The sequence below is a fragment of the Sphaeramia orbicularis genome, chromosome 16 (genome assembly GCF_902148855.1).
Source record: "Sphaeramia orbicularis chromosome 16, fSphaOr1.1, whole genome shotgun sequence".
NCBI classification, from domain to species: domain Eukaryota; kingdom Metazoa; phylum Chordata; class Actinopteri; order Kurtiformes; family Apogonidae; genus Sphaeramia; species Sphaeramia orbicularis.
Window position 1 is genome coordinate 54,239,679 of NC_043972.1, and position 21,494 is coordinate 54,261,172.

The following is a 21,494-nucleotide window of genomic DNA, read 5'->3' on the forward strand; positions in this document are numbered from 1 at the left end:
CTGAAAACAGTTCTGTTCAACTCTGCATAGAACAACTGAAAGGATTCTATCTTCACTCTTCTCTTTTACTTTATTTTAATTGATTATTATTTATGTTTTGATTATAATTGTAATTGTTTTAATTGTAATTGTGTGTTTTTAAATTGTCTCTTTTCCATTTTTGTAAAGCACTGTGAATTGCCCTGTGTATGAATTGTGCTATACAAATAAATTTGCCTTGCCTTTATTTAACCAGAAAGTATTTGTTGAAAGTTTTTTCCTTTAAATTCTTCCTCAAACTCACCTTCATCCAACGTCAGCATATGTGTCAAAGAAAAATTGTAGCCATTGTGAGGGTGTTAGTGAATGTATAAATCGTGTTTTTGTAATGCTCATTGCTGCTTATGGCTATACCACCCTGAATGTGACCAATGTCATCTGACCTTAGAAACTAATCAGGATTGGCCCTGGTCAGTGCTTAAATGGGAGACTTCCTGGAAATACCAGATGCTGTAAGGTTTTACACTTCTATTTACCATCAGCCTATGTTTTCCAGTTTGTGAAGGTGGAGACTAGATCTTGCGTGTCCTGTAAATGTCTGTAGATGTGTCTATCTATTTAACCTGCTTTTCTACCGTTTTCTTCACGAATCTATCATGCATCATGCTCTTAAGTATCATATTTATTTTTTAAAAAGTGCCAAAAACAGGCAGCATTACGATACAGATACAATTTAGTTTGATGCTTTTTTGCGGTTGCAAAGCATAATCGAAAAGCTTTAATGTAACTGTAAGTGCTGTCGACACGTCTGACCCAAACATCCCAGAAAAAGACAAAGAAGAATTGAAGTTTGACAGGTTTTTACTAAATCAGGCACTCAGAATGAACATCAGTAAGAGATTTAGGATGTTGGGCATGAACTGTGAACTGGAACAAACTGAACAACAAGGATTTAAATTTGGGTTCAGTAGTTTTTAATCTGGGCTCTTTTCTTCTAAATCAGTCCAGCTGCATTTTGACACCTGGTTGAACTCCATAAAGCAGTTCCACACCCAAAACTTTAGAAAAATAATGATTTAATTTTAGTTTTTATGCACCAAAACAAAGAAAAAAAATGTGGCCCCTGAAGTAAAATGAGTTTGACACCCCTGATCTAATCATATAATTGAAAAAAATAAACATAATCTTTATTGAATGGGGATATTATGGATTAACAATGATGAAACAATGAACTGTTTTCCAGATATTTTATGGTAATTTCAAGTTTTTAAGTTTCAGTTGGGGAAAAAAAATACATATTTGAGTATGATGGCGCATACACCTTATCTCACACCTGGGATGTGGGCCTGGAGTAGGCGTCAGACAGCAGGGGGCGCCGGCTTCCCTGCTGTCTGACAAACCCTCCTGAGCAGCCTTTAAGACACGTCACGGAAACATCATGCGACGCTTCTGACGAAGGCTACAGGAAGTAGCCGAAACTAGTCAAGCAAGGTGAACTTGCTCCTGTTTGTTAAATGAATTATTTTCACCTTTATACTTTGAAGACAGAATGAACATTTACCAGAGCATGTTAAGAAATTCTTCTTATGGGGCGAATGGTTACATTTTTTTATGAATATTTGAAATAAATCATACATTCAGAACGCTCACCACTGATACATCAGGAGTTAAAGGGTGTGTGTGAACCAAAGACAAACAGAACCAGAGCCGGAGCTGGATGTCGGAGTCCGCTATCCAACCCAGATGACGACTTTATTTATCCCAGGGTTCAGAAAAACAGTCGACAATTCAGTCATTTACTCCCACAGTTTTTAACTCCAAGATGTGGGTAACACTTCATTTTACAGTTGCCTAATTATTAAGTGTTTTCCTAGTATATGTACAGACAATTATAGTCGATTTTGAGTAATTTATACTGTTAAATAAGTAGGTTAATACAAAGAAAAGTCCAAAACATTAACTGTAAATTCAACTAAGTACAACAGATATGGACGACAAAAAAAATCATCATTGTTATCATGATATATTTTTATATTTACTTATCATGACTTACACTTTCTCTTTAGGCCTTAGGGTTTATTTTGTTCACAGTTATTTAAGTGTTTCCATCTTTTTATATAAGACCTGACTGAACTCAATTTATTAATCTAAATCATATGTAATTTGGTTAACAAAATTAACACTAATTTTCTCGATGTATAAAAATGAACAAAATTAGCAGCAAATCACAAAATCCAAGACCACAGCAACTGTAAAAGTATGGGCTGACAGATAACCATTGTGACAATACCGATGTGATTTTTTAAATTATTTTTTGTAACCTTCATGTATTACCTCTTATGTGCCATGGAGACAAAACAAAGCTTAATTTCATAGACAAAAAGAGCATAATTTGACTATTTTCAAGCATTAAATAACATCATCTTTGAATGAGTATAAATTCAATTGTAAATGTAAACAAAACAGATTAAAATCAACCACTGACTTTTTATAAACATCCAAAATGTTACCAAATAATGGGCTGAGAGGATCTACAGACAGTGTTGTCTGATAATGATGCATCTGTCCTTATTATAACTTATATAACTTTTGCTGGGTTTTTTTCTTCTTAAGTCGTGTTATGACACCGATTATTTCTGTGAGTTTCTAGAGCCTTACTTTTTATACAATTGCTCAGTTTTTGTCCTTCGTGGAAATTTTTGACACATTCACGTTTGGTACATTGTGAACCTGTGATAAAAGATCTGTCATAAAATCTCCACGGGTAAGGGTTCTCTCCAGTAAGGGTCTGTTGGTGACACTTGTTGGAGACACAAAGTTGGATGACCAGAGTATCGTTGTGCATATCACATGGGTACATCAAGTTCTTGTGGTGAACGTGAAGGTGAGAAAATAGTACAGACAAGACTCTGAAAGTCTTCCCACACTGGTAACAGTTTTATTGACTTTCTCCACAATGGATACGTTGGTGTGTCTGAAGGGCAGACAGCTGGGTAAATGTCTTCCCACACTGTTCAAAGCCATATGGTTTTTCTCCTCTGTGGGTGCATAGATGTCTCTTAAGGTAATTCAATCTGGTGAAAGTCATCCCACACTGACCACAACAATATGGTCTTTCTCCTCTGTGGATCCGTAGGTGTCTCTTAAGGTTACTCATTTGGGTGAAAGTCTTCCCACACTGGTCACAGTCATATGGTCTTTCTCCTCTGTGGATGCGTTGGTGCGCCTGAAGGTGACTTATTTGGGTGAAAGTCTTCCCACACTGGTCACAATAATATGGTCTCTCTCCTCTGTGGATGCGTAAGTGTGTCTTAAGGTCATCCATTCTGATGAACGTCTTCCCACACTGGTCACAGTCATATGGTCTTTTTCCACTGTGGATGCGTAGGTGTTTCTTAAGGCCACTCATTGTGGTGAAAGTCTTCCCACACTGGTCACAGTCATATGGTCTTTCTCCACTGTGGATGTGTTGGTGTGCCCGAAGGTTACTCATTGTGGTGAAAGTTTTCCCACACTGGTTACAGTCATATGGTCTTTCTCCTCTGTGGATGCGTAGGTGTTTCTTAAGGCTACTCATTGTGGTGAAAGTCTTCCCACACTGGTCACAGTCATATGGTCTTTCTCCATTGTGGATGCGTTGGTGTGCCTGAAGGTTACTTAATTGGGTGAAAGTCTTCCCACACTGGTCACAGTAATATGGTCTTTCTCCATTGTGGATGCGTTGGTGTGCATGAAGGTTACTTAATTGGGTGAAAGTCTTCCCACACTGGTCACAGTCATAGGGTTTTTCTCCATTGTGGATATGTTGGTGTGCCTGAAGGTGACTTTTTCGGGTGAAAGTCTTCCCACACTGGTCACAATAATACAGTCTTTGTCTTCTGTGGATGCGTAGGTGTGCATGAAGGTTATTTATTTGGGTGAAAGTCTTCCCACAATGGTCACAATCATATGGTCTTTCTCCTATGTGGATGCGTAGGTGTCTCTTAAGGTCATTCATTTGGGTGAAAGTCTTCCCACACTGGTCACAGTCATATGGTCTTTCTCCTCTGTGGATGCGTAGGTGTCTCTTAAAGTTACTCATTTGGATGAAAGTCTTCCCACACTGATCACAGTCATATGGTCTTTCTCCATTGTGGATGCGTTGGTGCGCATGAAGGTTACTTATTTGGGTGAAAGTCTTCCCACACTGGTCACAGTCATATGGTCTTTCTCCGTTGTGGATGCGTTGGTGTACCTGAAGGTTACTCATTCGGGTGAAAGTCTTCCCACACTGGTCACAGTCATATGGTCTTTCTCCACTGTGGAGGCGTAGGTGTCTCTTAAGGTTAGTCATTTGGGTGAAAGTCTTCCCACACTGATAACAGTCATATGGTCTTTCTCCACTGTGGATGTGCAGGTGTATCTTAAGGTTACTCATGTCGGTGAAAGTCTTTCCACACTGGTCACAGGTGGGTCTTCTATCCATGTTGGCTGGAATCAGGTGATCTTTGCCAGACACAGCTTTTAGGTTTCTCATAAAATCCACCTTTGGCTTCTTTCTACATCAAAACACAAAGAAAAAGAAGAGGTGGTCACTGAAATGCAATGGAATGGAACAGAACAAACACATCTCTTCAGGACCAGATTAAGCAGATAGACAAAATTCACTAGTTTGGAAATCAACAGGACATTTTCAAGACAACCAATATTTGATGGGGATGGTTTTATTATTATAATAATAATAATAATAATAATAATAATAATAATAATAATGATAATAATAATAATAATTATTATTATTATTATTATTATTATTATTATTATTATTAATAATAATAATAATAATAATAATAATTCTCATTGGTAGTAGTAGTAGTAGTAGTAGTAGTAGTATTTTAGAGTTTTGTAGGACGTTTTAAGGGCCTGCATATGTGAGAAAACTCAATACTCTTATTCTGCAAGTGAAAACTGATGCAGATTTAATAATGTACTAATGAGTTCATGAAACCATTTCTTGTTTCATGACAAAACCTCAGAACTCGTCTCACCGCCATGATCATATGAGGTCACATAAGGTCACCAACTCTAATGGATCGGATCATCAGCTTGTTAAGACTTTTCTGACCAAATTTGAGATGAATATGTTCTTGTGTACACATCAAAACACCAAAACATTTATTGGTACTAATAGGTGGAACTAGGGGTGAAATTCAATAATGTCATGTCATTATGTTCAGGGTGTGACTCTGATCATACATGTGAAGCCATGATGATGTAAATGTGTAAATAATATTTAATTTTTAATTCAAAGTGTTTATTTATATGAATATTTATATAAATACCAAATTTCTTATTGTTTTCTCTTCAGATTTTCATTTTCACACATTTCTAATTTTTCTACCTGTCTTTCTCTCTTTTTGCTTGTTGTTGCTGTTAACTGTGAAATTTCCCTACAGTGGGAGAAATAAAGTCTAATCTTATCTTATCTTATCTTATCTTAAGTTTGGTGCTGATTGGATACAAAATTGTTGAGTTAAAACAGTTTGGTTTTTCTTGCAGCTGCACCCTGAACTGCAGAACCACAGTGACAGAAAGGCACCCAAGAAAACAAACAAAAAAAAAACCACACAAGAAAAAGAAAATCACACAAACAAGAAAAAGGTCCTTCTGGAAAAGGTAAGTACCTGCCGTGACCAGGATCTGGATGCTGATTGGATTATCTTTGACAGGTTAAATTAATTTTTAATTCAAATTCTTTATTTATATTAATATTTAAATAAATACCAAATTTCTTATTGTTTTCTCTTTAGATTTTCATTTTCACACATTTCTAGTTTTTCTACCTGTCTTTTTCTCTGCAATTGCTTGTTGTTGCTGTTAACTGTGAAATTTCCCTACGGTGGGAGAAATAAAGTCTAATCTTATCTTATCTTACCTTAAGTTTGGTGCTGATTGGATAAAAAATTGTTGAGTTATAACAGTTTGGTTTTTCTTGCAGCCTCACCCTGAACTACAGAACCGCATTGACAGAAAGGCACCCAAGAAAAAAAACACACACACAAGAAAAAGAAAATCACACAAACAAGACAAAGGTCCTTCTGGACCTTCCGTGAACAGTTTCTGGATGCTGATTGGATTGTCTTTGACAGGTGGGAAAACTGAAAGTTTATATTTCCCCTCCTAAGACCCAGCTATGGGTTTTCTGTCCACATTTGTGGACAAGAGTTTAACAACTTTTTGCAAAAAGAAAAGAAAATTGTCCACCACAAAGAACATTCCATAAAAATTTTAAAAACTGCATCTGAAAAAAACTGTTGCATCATGATGTTTCCAATATAGCCACTTATTTAATAAAAAAAAAATTAAAAAGCTTGTACTTTGCTGACATTTGAGTGATTTAATTGGTTTTCCCCTGTAAGTCGCTTTGGAAAAAAGTGTCTGCCAAATGCATAAATATAAACATTTCCTGGGTCTTAGGAGGTTAAAGCGGCATTTGATTTTTGTGGTGGAAAATTTACTTCTATACTGCTGTCATGACTAGGTTCATCTGGGTTCATCTTTTTTACTGCTGTTCATTATTCCTCTGTGTGTGATATTTACAGCTGCATAACACCCTGCCTGGGAAGGGAGTTCTGGCCTTGATTGAAAACCCAAACACCTAAATGTCTGAATGTGCGGATAGAGAATGGCGCCTGCACTCCAGATAGGGTCCAGGCAAGGTTAGGGTGAAGAGGTCACCATGACCTCTTTACGGAGCAGAGAGAGAGGTGTATGGAGTGGTACGATGTACGTAAGGAATGATGTCACGACTGAGGGGGGTTGGATTTGGTTCTATATAATCTTTAGTTTTTCTCTTGTTTAATCAGACTCACTTACAGATCTTCTCTGTGAATGACTTCTCAAATAAATGATCATTTATTTTAACTCTGACTTTCTCTCCTCTTCTTTGAGTGAGTGGTAAGTTGAACATTTCCAGAACACTTTCATCACTAATTTTTCTTCAAATTTGTAAAAACCTGAGTGATAACCTCCTTATCACTAATCCATAAGTCTTTCCATGCTAACGTACCTAAATCACTTCCGTGCATTGTGGGAAGCACATCTCCAGCCGTGCCTTTCCTGCCAGGCCACTGCGGCCATAATGCAGCTGCGTGAACTTCCACTTCCCACAGTGCATGTCACAACACAATTCTGAAAATGCCCCAGTTACCTCTCGGCTCTGTTTGTAAACCAATGGTTTGTTTTTGGTGGAGTGCATTTCGAAATTTTTCACCGTGAGGAAAGAGATTCAGGAGAGTAATCACAGAAAAACTTACGGATTCGTGATACTTACGGATTCAGGAAACTGGTTTTTACTGTTTATATTCGAGTGAAATGAGCTATGACTGAGGTTTGACAGGTTTGATGAAAAACCTGTCAAACAGGTTTGATGAAAAATTGGTGACAAAAGTCATACGCAGCTTTAAATAATATCTATCCTGTAATGAGTTTCTGAGACAAAGATTCAACATCGATAAAAACAACTGTGTTTTTTGTGACTGACACTGAGACTTTAGAACAACTTGTTGTTAAACTGCACGTATACCAGAGTGTTTTGAGAAGCATTTCAACACTGGATATCTGAAAAGGACACTCAGTCACCCAAGCTGGAATACAAAGAATTAAGTATGAAGTTATAACACAAAACAAAAGACAGGAAATGATGTAAAACACCATTATTATTGTCAAACAGTTTCTCCACAGATGCATGAAGAGCCACCCACTGTTCTTAGTTTATATGAATGAGAGAACCAACTTTAAAAACACTGAAATGTGTCAAAACAAACAAGCCTTGACTGTTTAGAACAATCTGGATGTTACATACACGTGCACTGATGTCATATCAGCTGCCTCTATATATGCGCCAAGTTTCAAGTAAATTGAAATAAACTTGGTGTTTTATAGACATTTAAAATTTTGTCCATTATAAGTAAACTAGTGCACTGACCCGTGGGAATCCACAGGTTCTGGAAGCAGTAGAGTTGGTTCAACACAGAAATTAGGAAAAAAATAATGGCCCTCATTTAGGTTTGTATTGACATGGACATAGACCACAGGACTACCACAGGACTGAACAGGGAGGAGGCGAACGTTAACGGGCCGGGTCTAACCGGGGACTGGTGGAGTGGAACTGGGCCACAGTAAAAACCAGACCTGGTTCTCCCGTGTTTTCCATTGATCCGGATCCAGATCCAGCCCCCCCAATTAGCAGCTGTGAATGGACTAGTCAACAGGCCGCCTATAAACCCACTGTAATTTTAAAAACTAATAAATTATTGGTCGTATCAATATGCAGTTTTCTTCTGTCTGATCCTGGACCTAAAATACAGAAGTACTGCACAGGCTGGTTCTGTCCAGTTTATCAGTTAAAAAGCTGATACACACACACACACACACAGGTCACTTAGCTTTTACGATATAGATGGGAGAAAATAAAAACATGTAATAATAACAATAATAATAATAATTCATGGTAATCTATAAACCCAATCTGGTGTAAATTTGACAAATACTTTTGCTGCTAAAGTGTTCACAAACAAACCGAACAAAAAACAATACCCCATGCCTCCTCCTCTGGATGGGGGGGGGGGGGGGGTGCTCTATTGTGCTAACCTGCTGCCTCTGTTTCTCTTCTCCGTTGCCGGTTTCCCACTCACTCCTCCTCCCTCCAGTTTTCTCCTGTGCTGTTCTATCCAGTCGGACTGTGGAACACTTCACTCTGCCGTGGGACTCTCCTCCACCTGGTTGTGGCTCTGCTGCCTGGGGCTATCTCCGGACTAATGCTGCTCCATGTTCAACTCCTCCGTCTCCAACTGCTCAAACTCAACACTCGCTCCATTCCATCATGTAAATCCACCTGAAAACAATACGGGCTCCTACGCAGACCTCCTTCTATCCACAGAGGGTCACGGAGAAACTTTATTTCCACACAACCTGTGGGCTCTGACTCCATTCCATCCCTCTAGTCTGTCGGACTCTCCGTCGCAGCTTGTAAACGTCATCAGAGAACATTAGAGATGTGACGTTCACAAACGAGTCGAGTGTTTTAAGTTGTTTTAAGTAACGATAAAAACAGCTTCGCAGTTGTGAGCTGTTCTTATATTCAAATTACCCACACTGTCTCCATGTGTCACCTGTGTCCCACTGAGTCTGGGTTGTCCACGCTGCCTTCACGCGAACGACTATTGACGTCTGCGAGTATGACTTTTCCGCCCCACACCCTATTCACTTGAACGCATCTATATGCGCAGCTAACTTATGGGAGGAGTTCTCAGAGAGAGTCCGACTGACTGGACTGGAGCCACATCTACTTCTGCATCAGGAGGAGGAGATATGAACGACTTTTCCACATTTTGTGACGTTACGACCACAAACATAAATAGATTTTATTGGAATTTTATGTGAAAGACCAACACAAAGTGGCATACAATTGTGGAGCAGAAAGAAAATAATACATGATTTTAATATTATTTTACAAATAAAAAACTGAAAAGTGCGGTGTGCAAAATTATTCAGCCCCCTTTTCTCTGAGTGCAACTCAGTTTTTCAGTTTTCAGTTTTTTATTTGTAAAACAATATTAAAATCATGTGTCTTTTTTTTTCTACTTCACAATTGTATACCACTTTGTGTTTGTCTTTTACATAGAATTCCAAGAAAATATATTTATGTTTGTGGTCGTAGCATGACAAAATGTGAAAAAGTTCAAGGGGTATGAATACTTTTGCAAGCCACTGTTAGTTAAACAAACAGAGGGTTAGGGTTAGGGTTAGGGTTAACCCTAACCCTAACCCTTTTTTTTTTATTTATTTATTTATTTATTTATTTATTTATTTATTTATTTATTTTTTACTTTTTTACACCAAAAAAACAGAGAGAAAATTTGGGGTTGTCAATATTTGTAGGTTATTATGATAATATTTTCCAGGTTCTGACCCACTTGAAATCTAATTGGACTGTATGTGTCTGTATGTGGAACCAGAGTTAAAATGATTTTGCCCCCATTGATTTTTAATATCTTCAGGGTAATTTTTGCATTTCACAAATTCATCCCAAGGGCCAGACTGGTCCCTTTGGTGGGCCGGATTTGGCCCCCGGGCCACATGTTTGACACCTGTGCTCTAGAATATTGGAAGAATCAGAAGTACACTTATCAGCACCTCTACAAACTTGCTACGAAATTGTTCTGTCCTCCTTCTTCTTCTGTACCATGTGAAAGAGTGTTCTCCAAAGCAGCAGAACTGGCATCAAACAGACCAAATTGCCCAACTTGCTGCAAAAACTTCTTTTCCTTAATTCAAATGTGTAACCCCTGCCTTGTCCCCCCAGTAGCAAGTCCACAAGCACTCCAATTTCCTAAATGATTTGGACAAAACTTTCACTTTAGTTTCACATTTTCAGTTTTACTTTAACATTTTGTTTTATTAATTCTGCATTTGATACACCATATGAGTTATAATATTTTGCTTATATTCAAATTAATTGGAATACGTCCAAATCCCTTTCATTCAGTAAACACATTAATTAATCATTTGGTGTCCACCGTCCACTGAAGCGACGCACTCCACACTCTGAATCCGGGCAGCCTGCAATGATTTTTGAAGTCCACCAGATGTCCCCATTAAGCCACACACCAACACAGTGTCCACACAGTGTCCACACAATTAGGGGAATGTGCCACACACGTCATGAGGCATCATTTGTCCATCACTAATGCTGACCCGTCCACAGTGTATGTGCCTTCAACCACTGGTAGCCAAAGTGGAAAAGCTCTGGCACCTCACAAGTGGTTCAGAAAATGGATGAAAGGATTTCTAGCAGAAATAATTCCAGCTCTATCCACTACCGTTTGCTGAAATCATTCAAATATTTGCACTTTGACTACAGTTAAACAAGTTTTGCTGTAAAATTATTAGATTTCTAAGTAAGTTTAGTCAACACAGATAATTCTATCAAAATGAACGTTTGGTGTTAGTTATCCAGGTTTTTCAAACTAAGCCAAACTGAAGTTACTGTGAAACTGTGTTGAAAACTTCAGAAGATCTCTCTAATGAAACAGTTCGCTCTGTTCCATGCTGAGTCAGCCCAAAACTGTCCAGAGTGTTCTTCAGGTCTGTAGTCCCTTTGTTCTGAAAGTTGTCAACATGGATGTTAAAATCACCAACCATAAGTATACAGTCAAAACCAACACAGATCACAGACAGCAGTTCACTAAAATCATCATAAAAGTCTGCACAGTATTTGGTGGGGGGCATAAATATTTAAAAGCATGACCCTGGATGATGCCTTCATCTGTACAGCCACATAATCAAAAGAAGGGAAACTTCCCACAGATAGCTGCTTCCACTGATATGATTCTGTGAGTAAGACTGCACCTCCCCCTCCTCTTCTGTGTATTCTAGGCTCACTGATAAAAGTGAAGGGGGGGGGGGGGGGGGTTGACTCAATAAGAACAGCTGCACTGTTATTTTGGTCCAACCAGGTTTCAGTTCAAACCATAAAATCCAGGCTGTGCTCAGTAATAAAGTCATTGATTACGAATGTAAACCCTGCTAAAGACCTAACATTTAATAAAGATAATTTAAGGGTTTTAAAAGTGAAAAGTGTCATGTACGGGGGGTCAGGCTGTGGCTCACAGAGTATGTTTACCTCATTTGAAAACCTTTTTGTGTGTTTTGATAGAGCCGCATTTCTCCTTCAGTTCCTTAACAGCATTTTTCTGTTTCCTGTCATCACCAGGATTGAACAGGCTACCTTAACTCCATAGGGTTCTGACTTTTCCTGGGGGGGCATTATTTGTATCAGTACTGCAGTCTGGACCCAGCACACATTAGTCAGACTCTCAGACATGATGATCCATGGGAAGTGGGGGGGCTCAGTGATTTTTGTTCCGTGGTGGAATGGGAGGGGCTGGACCATGAGGGAGGTTAAGGAGAGAAAATATGGGATTTGGACCTGGAGGGAGTTGGATTCCAATAGTGACAAGGTTTTTCTTCTTGTCAGTGAAATCAAGGAGTAGGAGGGGGACTGAGAGAAGAGAGTGAGGGGCTGGGTGGGGTCTGGGGGGGTGAAAATTGGGGTGAAAGTTGGGAGTGTCTTGTTGGGGCTGGGGGAGACTCCTTCTGTTGGGGAGAGGGTCCTGACGTTGGAGCATCTTCCTGGGTCCGTGGTCTTCCATGGTCAGTGCTGATCTCAGGCACTAACAGTTCTTCTCCACAGTGCCCTTTCATCAGCGTCTTTGACCTCGGCAGAGAATGTTTGTGTCTGATGCACAGAATAAAAAATGTTGGAGCTCAACAACTGTACTCCTGACTTGTGAAGGCAAAATCCATCTGCCTTAAAGAGGTGTCTGCGTTCCCAAAACATGTTGAAATTGTCAATAAAGTTTATTGTCTGAGCGGCACATGTATCCTTGAGCCATCTGTTGAGCACCATCAGCCTACTGAATCTGTCAGCTCCTCGTCGAACTGTCGGTAGAGGGCCGCTCATAAACACCTCAGTATTCAGACATCGAACTTTATTCAGCAGCTCAGTAAAGTCCCGTTTCAAAACCTCTGACTGTTGCTTCACAACATCAAGGGCTCCTGTGTGAATGATTAGAGATTTCACTGACGGATGCTCAACCGCGATCTTCACAGTTTTCTTTGAGATATCAGACACCATGTCGTTGGCAAAACAGAGTACTTTGGACTTTTTCTTGCTGCAACTATACAACACATCTACACAACTATACAACACAACTAAACAGCTACACAACACATCTATACAACTACACAACACAACTACACGACACATCTACACAACTATACAACGCATCTACACAACCATACAACACAACTACACAACTATGTAACACAACTACACAACACATCTGCAAAACTACACATCTACACAACTATACAACACATCTACACAAGTATACAACTCATCTACTCATCACACAAACACACTGTGGATCCTGGTGTATTCAGTCCAAATCCTCCAAACAGTGGTTCAGTGAATGTGGTTTTGAAGGTGTAGATGTGGATCAGTTTGTCAGAGGAGACTCTGTAGAAGGACACAGATCCAGCAGGACAGTCCACATACACTGATACTGTACCAGAGGAGGAGGAGGAGGAGGAGGAGGAGGAGGAGGAGGAGGACTGAGGGAGGGCTGTGTATTTGTTATTATGCTAGACACCGTATCCACCTTTAAAACAGCTCAGACTCCAGGACTGATCATTTCCTCCAAACACACAGTCATAACAGTCTCCTTTCCTTCTGATTCCTCTGTAAGTCACTGATATCCAAACCCCTCCACTCCACTGGACCTCCCAGTAACAGCAACCAGTCCGACCAGTTGAACACATCAGCTGAGGCCAGTAGTCAAATCTGTCCTGATGATCAGGATATGACTGAACCTCCTTCACTCGTTCCACCTTCTTGTTGTCTTCAGACAGTTTGAGTTTTTCGTTCGCTGTGTTTGGATCCAGGGTGAGTTCACAGAAATCTGATGGACAGAAGAAAACAGAAAACAGTTGCAGTTATTGATCAGTGATCAGCTTGATTTGACTTTAAGGGAAAGACTACAGAATGACTTGTTGTTTGTAACTGTGTCCCTGGTTCACACACTGTTACTGTGACACAAATGACCATATGTTGGATTGGTGATGTGTGTGTTTTATAGCTGTAAGCTAGCTGCTAGCTGAGCAGTCACAAGGAAAGACGCCGCATCAGTGTGAATATAAAACCACAGTTACACAACCTCACTTGGTACCACATTACAAACACTAATACTCAACAAATGAAATAAAAACTGAAGACACTAATCAGTCAAATTAATCATCAATCAGTAAAATGAATGAAAAACTAGATTACCTACAAAATTAACAAAACTAATAAAACAAAGTATAAAATTAATCAGAAAAATTTACAAAAATGAAAAAACTGAGCAAAATCATCAGAAAAATGAAGAAAATAATCAAGGCAAAATAATAAAATGTTGATTTTGTTGAATATTTAAAGGATGCCCTTTGTAAATTTGCTGTTCTCACTCTATTTGATTTTGTTTTTTGTTAATTTTGGTTCAGTTTGTATGATATTAAACACAACTACTGATAGTTGTACAAGTCCTAGTAGCTCCTTCAAACACCAAAGAAGTCATGAAGTTATCATGAAAATCTTCCACATAAACATGTGACTAAATAAATGCTAATCATGTGATCACATAGATCATGTGTGTTCCAATGCAGATCACTGATGGGTAGCAGCGTCACACCACTTTAAACCTCCACAGGTTTGAGTTCTGATGATTTTGGGTAAATTCATGATGGAGACAAATAAAGGTCTGGTCTGAAACATGTCTGTGTGAGTTTTATTTCAGAGAAGCTCTGAGATGTGAGTTGTAGTTGTGGTTTTTCTGTCTAACGTCATGTAGGCAGTAGTCCAGGACAGATAGACAGGAACTGGAATTTACTGACATTTCATTCCAATGGTTCTGTTCAGTCTGTGTCTCCAAGTTCACTGTCAAAAACCTTCTGATCAAAAACAAACTTTTTTAGTGATGACCTTTGCACAGTTTTTTTTAATTTAATCTTTCCCTTGTTCCTAATTGTCCATAAAACCCATAATATTATAGCCTTTATCTAATGGATAATAAACATTTATGGAAGTGATTTGATGTTTTGGGTTGAACTTGTTACTGTGAAAAACTTTCGTCCTGATCGACTCAGCTGTGTTTTTGACTTTACTTTTTTTTTGTCTTCCACCTTTATCAGACAGCGGCACAAGAACAGTACTAGAATGATCCATAAAGACAGAGGAGGTGTGATTGGCCAATGGTCTGAGGTTCTGAGGACTCGTCCCTCAGGGAATTTTTGTCATGTGATCCGTGTCCTGACCAATCAGCTGTCAGCTCACCCACTGTCTTCACTGACAGTTGATGTGTTTTCTAATGTGGTACCAGCTCTCACTGTATGTTCAGGTTGGGTTTCATCTGTAATCCAATGGAAATCCACTTACACTTCCTCAGACCTGGTGTCAACCATCGGACTCCACTGGGCTCCAACCTGAAAGGGGGGGGGGGGGGGCGGCGGCGTCAGAGCAGCATTAAACATGGACATTCCATCACTCTGATCCACTCCAGCTTTTCTGTTCACATCCAGTCAATGGTTCCTGTCAGTCCCTTATTGAACGTCTGTATCTGTAACCGTGGTCTGGAACTTCAGTAAAGGATGTGGAATCAGCTGTGACAGAGTGTTCCTGTCAACTCCACCTGTTCTATCACACATTATCTGTGTGTGCATCAGCTCAGTCCATACCTGACAGTGTCCAGTGTCCAGTGTGGATCCTCCACTAGAGCAGACAGCTCCTGTCCTGAGGCTCCTGGATGGTTGTAGCTCAGGTCTAGCAGTCTGAGATGGGACGGATTGGACTTTAGGGCTGAGACCAGAGAAGAACATCCTTCCTCTGTGATCAGACATCCTGACAGTCTGCAACACAAAACATCACACATCATCTGAGGAGGAAAAGAAGCAGCTTCAGCTGTTGGACACAGTTATTCTGTGGATGGATTTCATCCCAAATGGGATTTATCTGGAGCCAGTTTCTATTTTACTAACTCGGTTCAGGACAAGATCTGAACACAGACTAAGACTAGTCCAGTCCATGTCCAAAGTCTGGAAAGACCTGATCTTTTATTGTTACCCAGACAAATTTAATTGGACGAAGACTGACTTTGACCAAATAAAGACACAAATGTACTGATATTAGTCCAAAAACATAAAATGCATAAATGACCATCCTTCACCACCTCCAAATCAAAGGTTCAATGGTTCTGGGGTTCCAGTGTTTGAACAGACAAACCAGTTCCACTCCAGTCCAACCCTCAGACTGTAGACACTTTACTGTCCTTTGGATAATATCTGTAGATTTAGACTCATTTGGTTCAAATACATCTTCATACAGTTTAGTTCCTGTGTTTGTTTCATAGAAATAAAGGAACATGCATGTGTTTCATGTCAGACACTGAACAGCTGGTTTGAAAACCAGGTCAGACTGATCCACTACATGTACATCATGGTTTTAATCATCATCGTTCACACTGGTTGAACAATCCAAACCTGAGAGTCTCCAGTTTACAGTCTGGACTCCTTAGTCCATCTGACAGGATCTTCAGTCCTGAATCCTTCAGGTCCATGTTGTCGAGCTCCAGATGAGTCAGACTAGAGTACTGGGATCTGAGAACTGAGGACAGACCTTCACAGCTTCTCTTTGACAGGTTACAGATACTCAACCTGGAGGACACAGATGATATTTGGATTACAATCAGGTCAGGTCTGGACTGAAGGACCACCACAGTCCACACAGATAGTTTGTTCTACAGTTCAGATCCAAATAAAGCTGCACAATTTAGTGAAAAACACTTTTTCTTTATTGTAATTTGAGTCTGTTTGCTTGTTTATCAAATCAAATGCACAGATGAGTCATTTAACAATGTCAAATCAAACATAAAAACTGAAACTAGTGTAAAAATACCAAAACTTAAAAGTAGAAACACCTTAATGTTGTTATTTTCATTTTTCCTGTTTTCCACAGTATCTCCATCTGCTAATTTTCCATTTGGATCACTATAAATCCACCTAAATCCTGACCTTTAAATTGTGGTCTTTTTCCACTTTATAATTACACAGGTTGATTTAGTGATTACACTTGTGATTGACTTGATTGTGCAGCTCTAGATCTAATACACCTGCATTTAAACAAGTACATCATGATTTAATAAAACTCAGTCAGGACCAAAAGATCAGAAAGAATTGAATTCAGATTCTAATTTTATCTGACCTGAGAGTCTCCAGTTTACAGTCTGGACTCCTTAGTCCATCTGACAGGATCTTCTGTCCTGAATCCTTCAGGTCCATGTTGTTGAGCTCCAGATGTGTCAGACTACAGGACTGGGCTCTGAGAACTGAGGACAGACCTTCACAGCTTCTCTCTGACAGGTTACAGATACTCAACCTGGAGGACACAGATGATGATACGATCAGGTCAGGTCTGGACTGAAGGACCATCACAGTCCACATAGATCTCAGCTCAGGGAGGAACACGATGCTGCTGAGAGTAGGAGTGGTTGGTTGGGTTCCACTACTAGCCTCTATATTTGATTATTTGTCTACTCTTTGTTCATCTCATCATATGTCTGGTAGAGCTGCAACAACTAGTCGACAGAAATATCAGTCGATGACTAATTTAGTAGTTGATGGGTCCTTAGTGATGTCATCGTGTGTATCCAATCCCAGGATAAACCATGTTTGACCGTAGCCAGTTGAAGTAGTTCAGAGTGAGACATCTGACTTTTCCCAGATCTTTGATGCACTGACAGCACATGCACACTAATGATCTGGAACAGAAGGAGCAGCAGTAGACGCCCACTGAAGCCAGGCTACGACAAACAAACGGTCCAAAGTTTGGGAACATTTCATATGTGACACAACCAAGAAAAGTGTCACATGTCAGATCTGTATCTGAGCCTGGTGGACCACGGGACCACTTCAACTATGAATGAACATTTACAGAGGAAACACGTTTATAAGATTTAGACGAACCTTGGAGATAGTTAGCTCCCATGCTAGTAGTGAGTCTATTACTGTATGTGTGTGTGTGAAGGATCATGACAGTTTAAAGAGGAGTGTTGTTATTTTGTCTAACAATTTTATCATAGATTTTATGCAGCGTTAAGATGAGTAGAGGAGCCATGGATGAGTTTTTTTTAGAAAAAGCAGACGTGTACTCCTCAACCCATTACTGCTCTGACCGAGTCAATTCTAAACATGAAACATGAAATGTATTGGATCGACCCTGCAGTAACTGTTCTGTTAATGTTACTGTTGGAAAGTTCAGCTGTTACTGACGGTCTGTAAAGAACTGAGTGTGTACAGGACCATGATGGACAGGTGAGTGGATGAGAAAGGTATGGGGGCGGAGCCAGTGTATGGAGGCGGAGCCAGTGAGTCATGTGTGTGAGAGATGTGAGCAGTAAAAGAGAGAGAAAGAGAGAGAGAGTCAGTTAAGTTTCCCATCAATGTTTCTTTCTTTTATGTCGCCGTGGTTACGGTTGACAGTAACCAACCAACGTATTTACTGTAATGAATAGAAATAAGAGCAATTGTTTTTCTTTTGTTTGTCTGATTTTTCAGTTTGTAATATGACTAGTCGACTGTAGAGTTCGTCATTAGTTGCAGCCCAAGTGTCTGGACCTGCAACTGGAAGGGTATTATAGTCGACTGAATCACATGTGAACCTCCACAGCTGTATGTGTCTGGACATGGACGTGTCATCTGCACAATATCTGCTCTTTAAAAGGCCTGTGGAAAAGCTGCAAAAACAAGAAGATGATGCTTCTTGCTTGGTTATCAACATGCATAGATGAGTCATTGAACAATGTCAAGTCCACCATAAAAACTGAAACTAGTGGAAAAATACCAAAACTTACACTTAGAAACATTCTAATGTTATTTTTATTTTTCCTGTTTTCCACAGTATCTCCATCTGCTCAGTGTCAGTAAATCCAAATCATCTCCACACAACAGAAGTTGTGTTGAACTTTTATTCCCTAATTTTCCATTTGAATCACCATAAATCCACCTAAATCCTGACCTTTAAATTGTCGTCTTTTTCCATTTTCTAATTACACAGGTCGATATAGTGATTACACTTGTGATCAGTGGCAGCTGGTGAAATTATTTTTTGGTGGTGCAGTATCCAGGTCAGTTTTCAGCTGCACTATAACCACATATCACCACTAGGATACACCAAAGTACAGGCACCACTATTTTAAAACATTCATCTAAATTTAAAAAAAAAAACTACACAGTATGTGTTTTCAGTCATGTATTTTTATCTGTAAATTTCTATCCTTCAAACATGCACATTTTTCTATGACTATTGTTAAAGTCAGACATGTCCCAGGTGAGTCTCTTTTCCACTGATAATATGGAGAATGCATTTAGACCAGGGGTGAAGGTAGTACGGGTAGATCACATGACAGTAAAAAAATAGAACATCTACCGAAGGGTTAAAACAAATCAATGATATCACTCATGGTGGGAATCAATCTCATGCCTCCTGCATCTAAACCAGTTGCGTTATCTACTGATCTATCCAGCCTCTTAATCATGGCTTAGTAGTTTTACATACATACATACATACATACATATTCACTGATTCCATTTTTGAGGAAGGTCTTGACTCTTTTTGGGATGTAATGTTTACTCCTGTGGGTGGGGCCAAGGTTCTCCTATCTCTTGTATTGGAGGGGGTCTACTGCACATGTGCCATTTATAATGAGAGTCTATTACAATGAACACAGTACGAATTAGGGCCACATAAGAAAATAATGAGAATAAAGTCATTAATTAACAAGAACAAAGTCATTACTTAATGAGAATAAAGTCGTAGTTTTAAAAACTCATTATTTAACCAGAATAAAGTCATTAATTAATGAGAATGAAGTCATTAATTAACGAGAATAAAGTCGTAGTTTTAAAAAACTCATTATTTAAAGAGAATAAAGTCATTATTTAATGAGAATAAAGTCGTAGTTTTAAAAACTCATTATTTAAAGTGATTAAAGTTGTTAATTAATGAGAATAAAATCGTAATTTTAAAAAAATCATTATTTAATGAGGATAAAGTCATTAATTAACGAGGATAAAGTTGTTATTTAACAAGAATAAAGTTGTACTTTTATGAGATTAAACTCGTAATATTTTGAAAATTCGACAGTTTCCAGTTTTACAGTGAAGGCAACAAACGAAGCAGCAACTTTCCCTTCTGCTGGACTCAAACTCACAGTAGCATCCTCAAAGTTTGTTCAGAAACATCAAACCCTCTCTATATCGTTCTCTGGTGTTTCCACTGATAGTCCTACAGATGACCACTTCATCAGTTTCTCCTCCACAAAAGAGGCAATTTGCTACAGATCAGTTCGGTTCTTACAACAAACCCAAATATGTACAAACTCTGTTCAAAGTCCTTAGACTAATGATAATGTGTTGATTATTGTGGGGGGGGGGCAACTCAGTATTTGGCCTTTGCGCCTAACCCCCAAATGAAAGTAGAACTTCACAAAATGTACCAAGTTCTACATTATTCGATGAGTGGGTACGACTTTATTCTCATATTATGACTTTATTCTCGAAATATAACAACTTTATTCTCATTAAATAATGACTTTATTCTTGTTAATTAACAACTTTATTCTTGTTAAATAATGAGTTTTTTAAAACTACGACTTTATTCTCATTAAATAATGAGTTTTTTAAAACTATGACTTCATTCTCGTTAAATAACGACTTTATTCTTGTTAAATTATGATTTTATTCTCGTAGTGACAAGTGTTTTTTTTTTTCTTATGTGGCCCTAATACGCCATCGTAAGGCAGAGCCTTGGACACAGATTTTTGCCCCGAACAGGAAACACGTCAGTTGACTATTCACAAAACAATATAAAACATGTTTAACCTACACTTGAATGCAGATTATACACAGTACTCATGGCCTGTATCATGTATTACTCATTTATTTAAATATTCATATTTTTGTAAAATTATTTTAGGTGATTCCTATCTTCTTCTTCTTTATGTGAGACAGGTGGGGTGGCGCCCTAGTGCCCTCTATTGATGAGCTGCCACTGCTTGTGATTGACTTGATTGTGCAGCTCTAGATCTAATACAACTTCATTTAAACAAGTACAACATGATTTAATCAAACTCAGTCGGGACCAAAAGATCAGAAATAACTGAATTCAGATTGTAACTTTATCTGACCTGAGAGTCTCCAGTTTACAGTCTAGACTCCCTAATCCATCTGACAGGATCTTCAGTCCTGAATCCTCCAGGTCCTTGGTACAGAGGTCCAGATGTCTTAGACTAGAGGACTGGGGTCTGAGAACTGAGGACAGACCTTCAAAGCCTCTTTCTGATAGGGCATAGACAGTCAATCTGCAGAAACAGAACAGATTGGTTTGTTCTATTAAAAACAGCAGCAGAATAAACTGATCTTCACTAAACTCCACTTCATTTCAGCTCCAGTAATTCTACAGATAATCACTAGTTTTGGTCAAATATCAGGTTATAAAGTCAATGTATCACAGAGCTACTATTTCCTGTTAACACTCAGACAAACCGTATGGACCTTCACTGCTGTTCATTTATGATTATGGTTATGACCCCCTTATTTATCTGGGGGTCTCAGTAACACGCACATTTACAGATTTATTACCTCCACAAGGAGGTATTGTGATCACTTTGCTTTTTGTGTTGGCATGTTTGTTTGTTTGTTTGTTAGCAAGACAACTCAAAAACTCTCTGAGTGCTTTTCTTGTTTAAAGATAATCTGGAACAAGAAAAGCACTCGGAGAGTTCAGACCTCCACAAAGACAGATCATGCCCCCCCCCCCCCCCCCCCCCCCCCCCCCCAATCACCACCAAAATGTAATCATTTCTTCCTTGTGCCAGTATCAA

The 21,494-nt window shown here is 39.0% G+C and overlaps 4 protein-coding genes across 4 annotated transcripts in view; 1 reads left to right on the forward strand and 3 right to left on the reverse strand.

Annotated features, from left to right (window-relative positions):
• Window positions 1-5,527, reverse strand: part of LOC115436289 (zinc finger protein 569-like) — a 237,241-nt gene extending 231,714 nt beyond the window's left edge. The window contains exon 1 of the mRNA XM_030159102.1: window positions 5,449-5,527. The gene's annotated coding sequence lies outside the window, so the exon portion shown is untranslated. The remainder of the gene's footprint in view (window positions 1-5,448) is intronic.
• LOC115436295 (zinc finger protein 239-like) overlaps window positions 1-21,494 on the reverse strand; it is a 304,587-nt gene that overhangs the window by 253,571 nt on the left and 29,522 nt on the right. The gene's annotated exons all lie outside the window — the stretch shown is intronic.
• Window positions 1-21,494, forward strand: part of LOC115436253 (zinc finger protein 883-like) — a 445,178-nt gene that overhangs the window by 14,508 nt on the left and 409,176 nt on the right. The gene's annotated exons all lie outside the window — the stretch shown is intronic.
• Window positions 1,605-20,754, reverse strand: LOC115436262 (zinc finger protein 658B-like). Its single transcript, XM_030159057.1, has 4 exons — window positions 20,743-20,754; window positions 10,279-10,280; window positions 8,611-8,944; window positions 1,605-4,517 (listed from the first exon to the last, which is right to left on the reverse strand). Exon 4 carries the CDS (start codon window positions 4,493-4,495, stop codon window positions 2,918-2,920), a length of 1,578 nt encoding a protein of 525 aa, XP_030014917.1. The 5' UTR covers window positions 4,496-4,517; window positions 8,611-8,944; window positions 10,279-10,280; window positions 20,743-20,754; the 3' UTR covers window positions 1,605-2,917.

Excerpts from the sequence above, each read along its gene's own strand:
- LOC115436262 (XM_030159057.1), bottom strand. The coding sequence starts at position 4,495 with ATGAGAAACCTAAAAGCTGTGTCTGGCAAAGATCACCTGATTCCAGCC.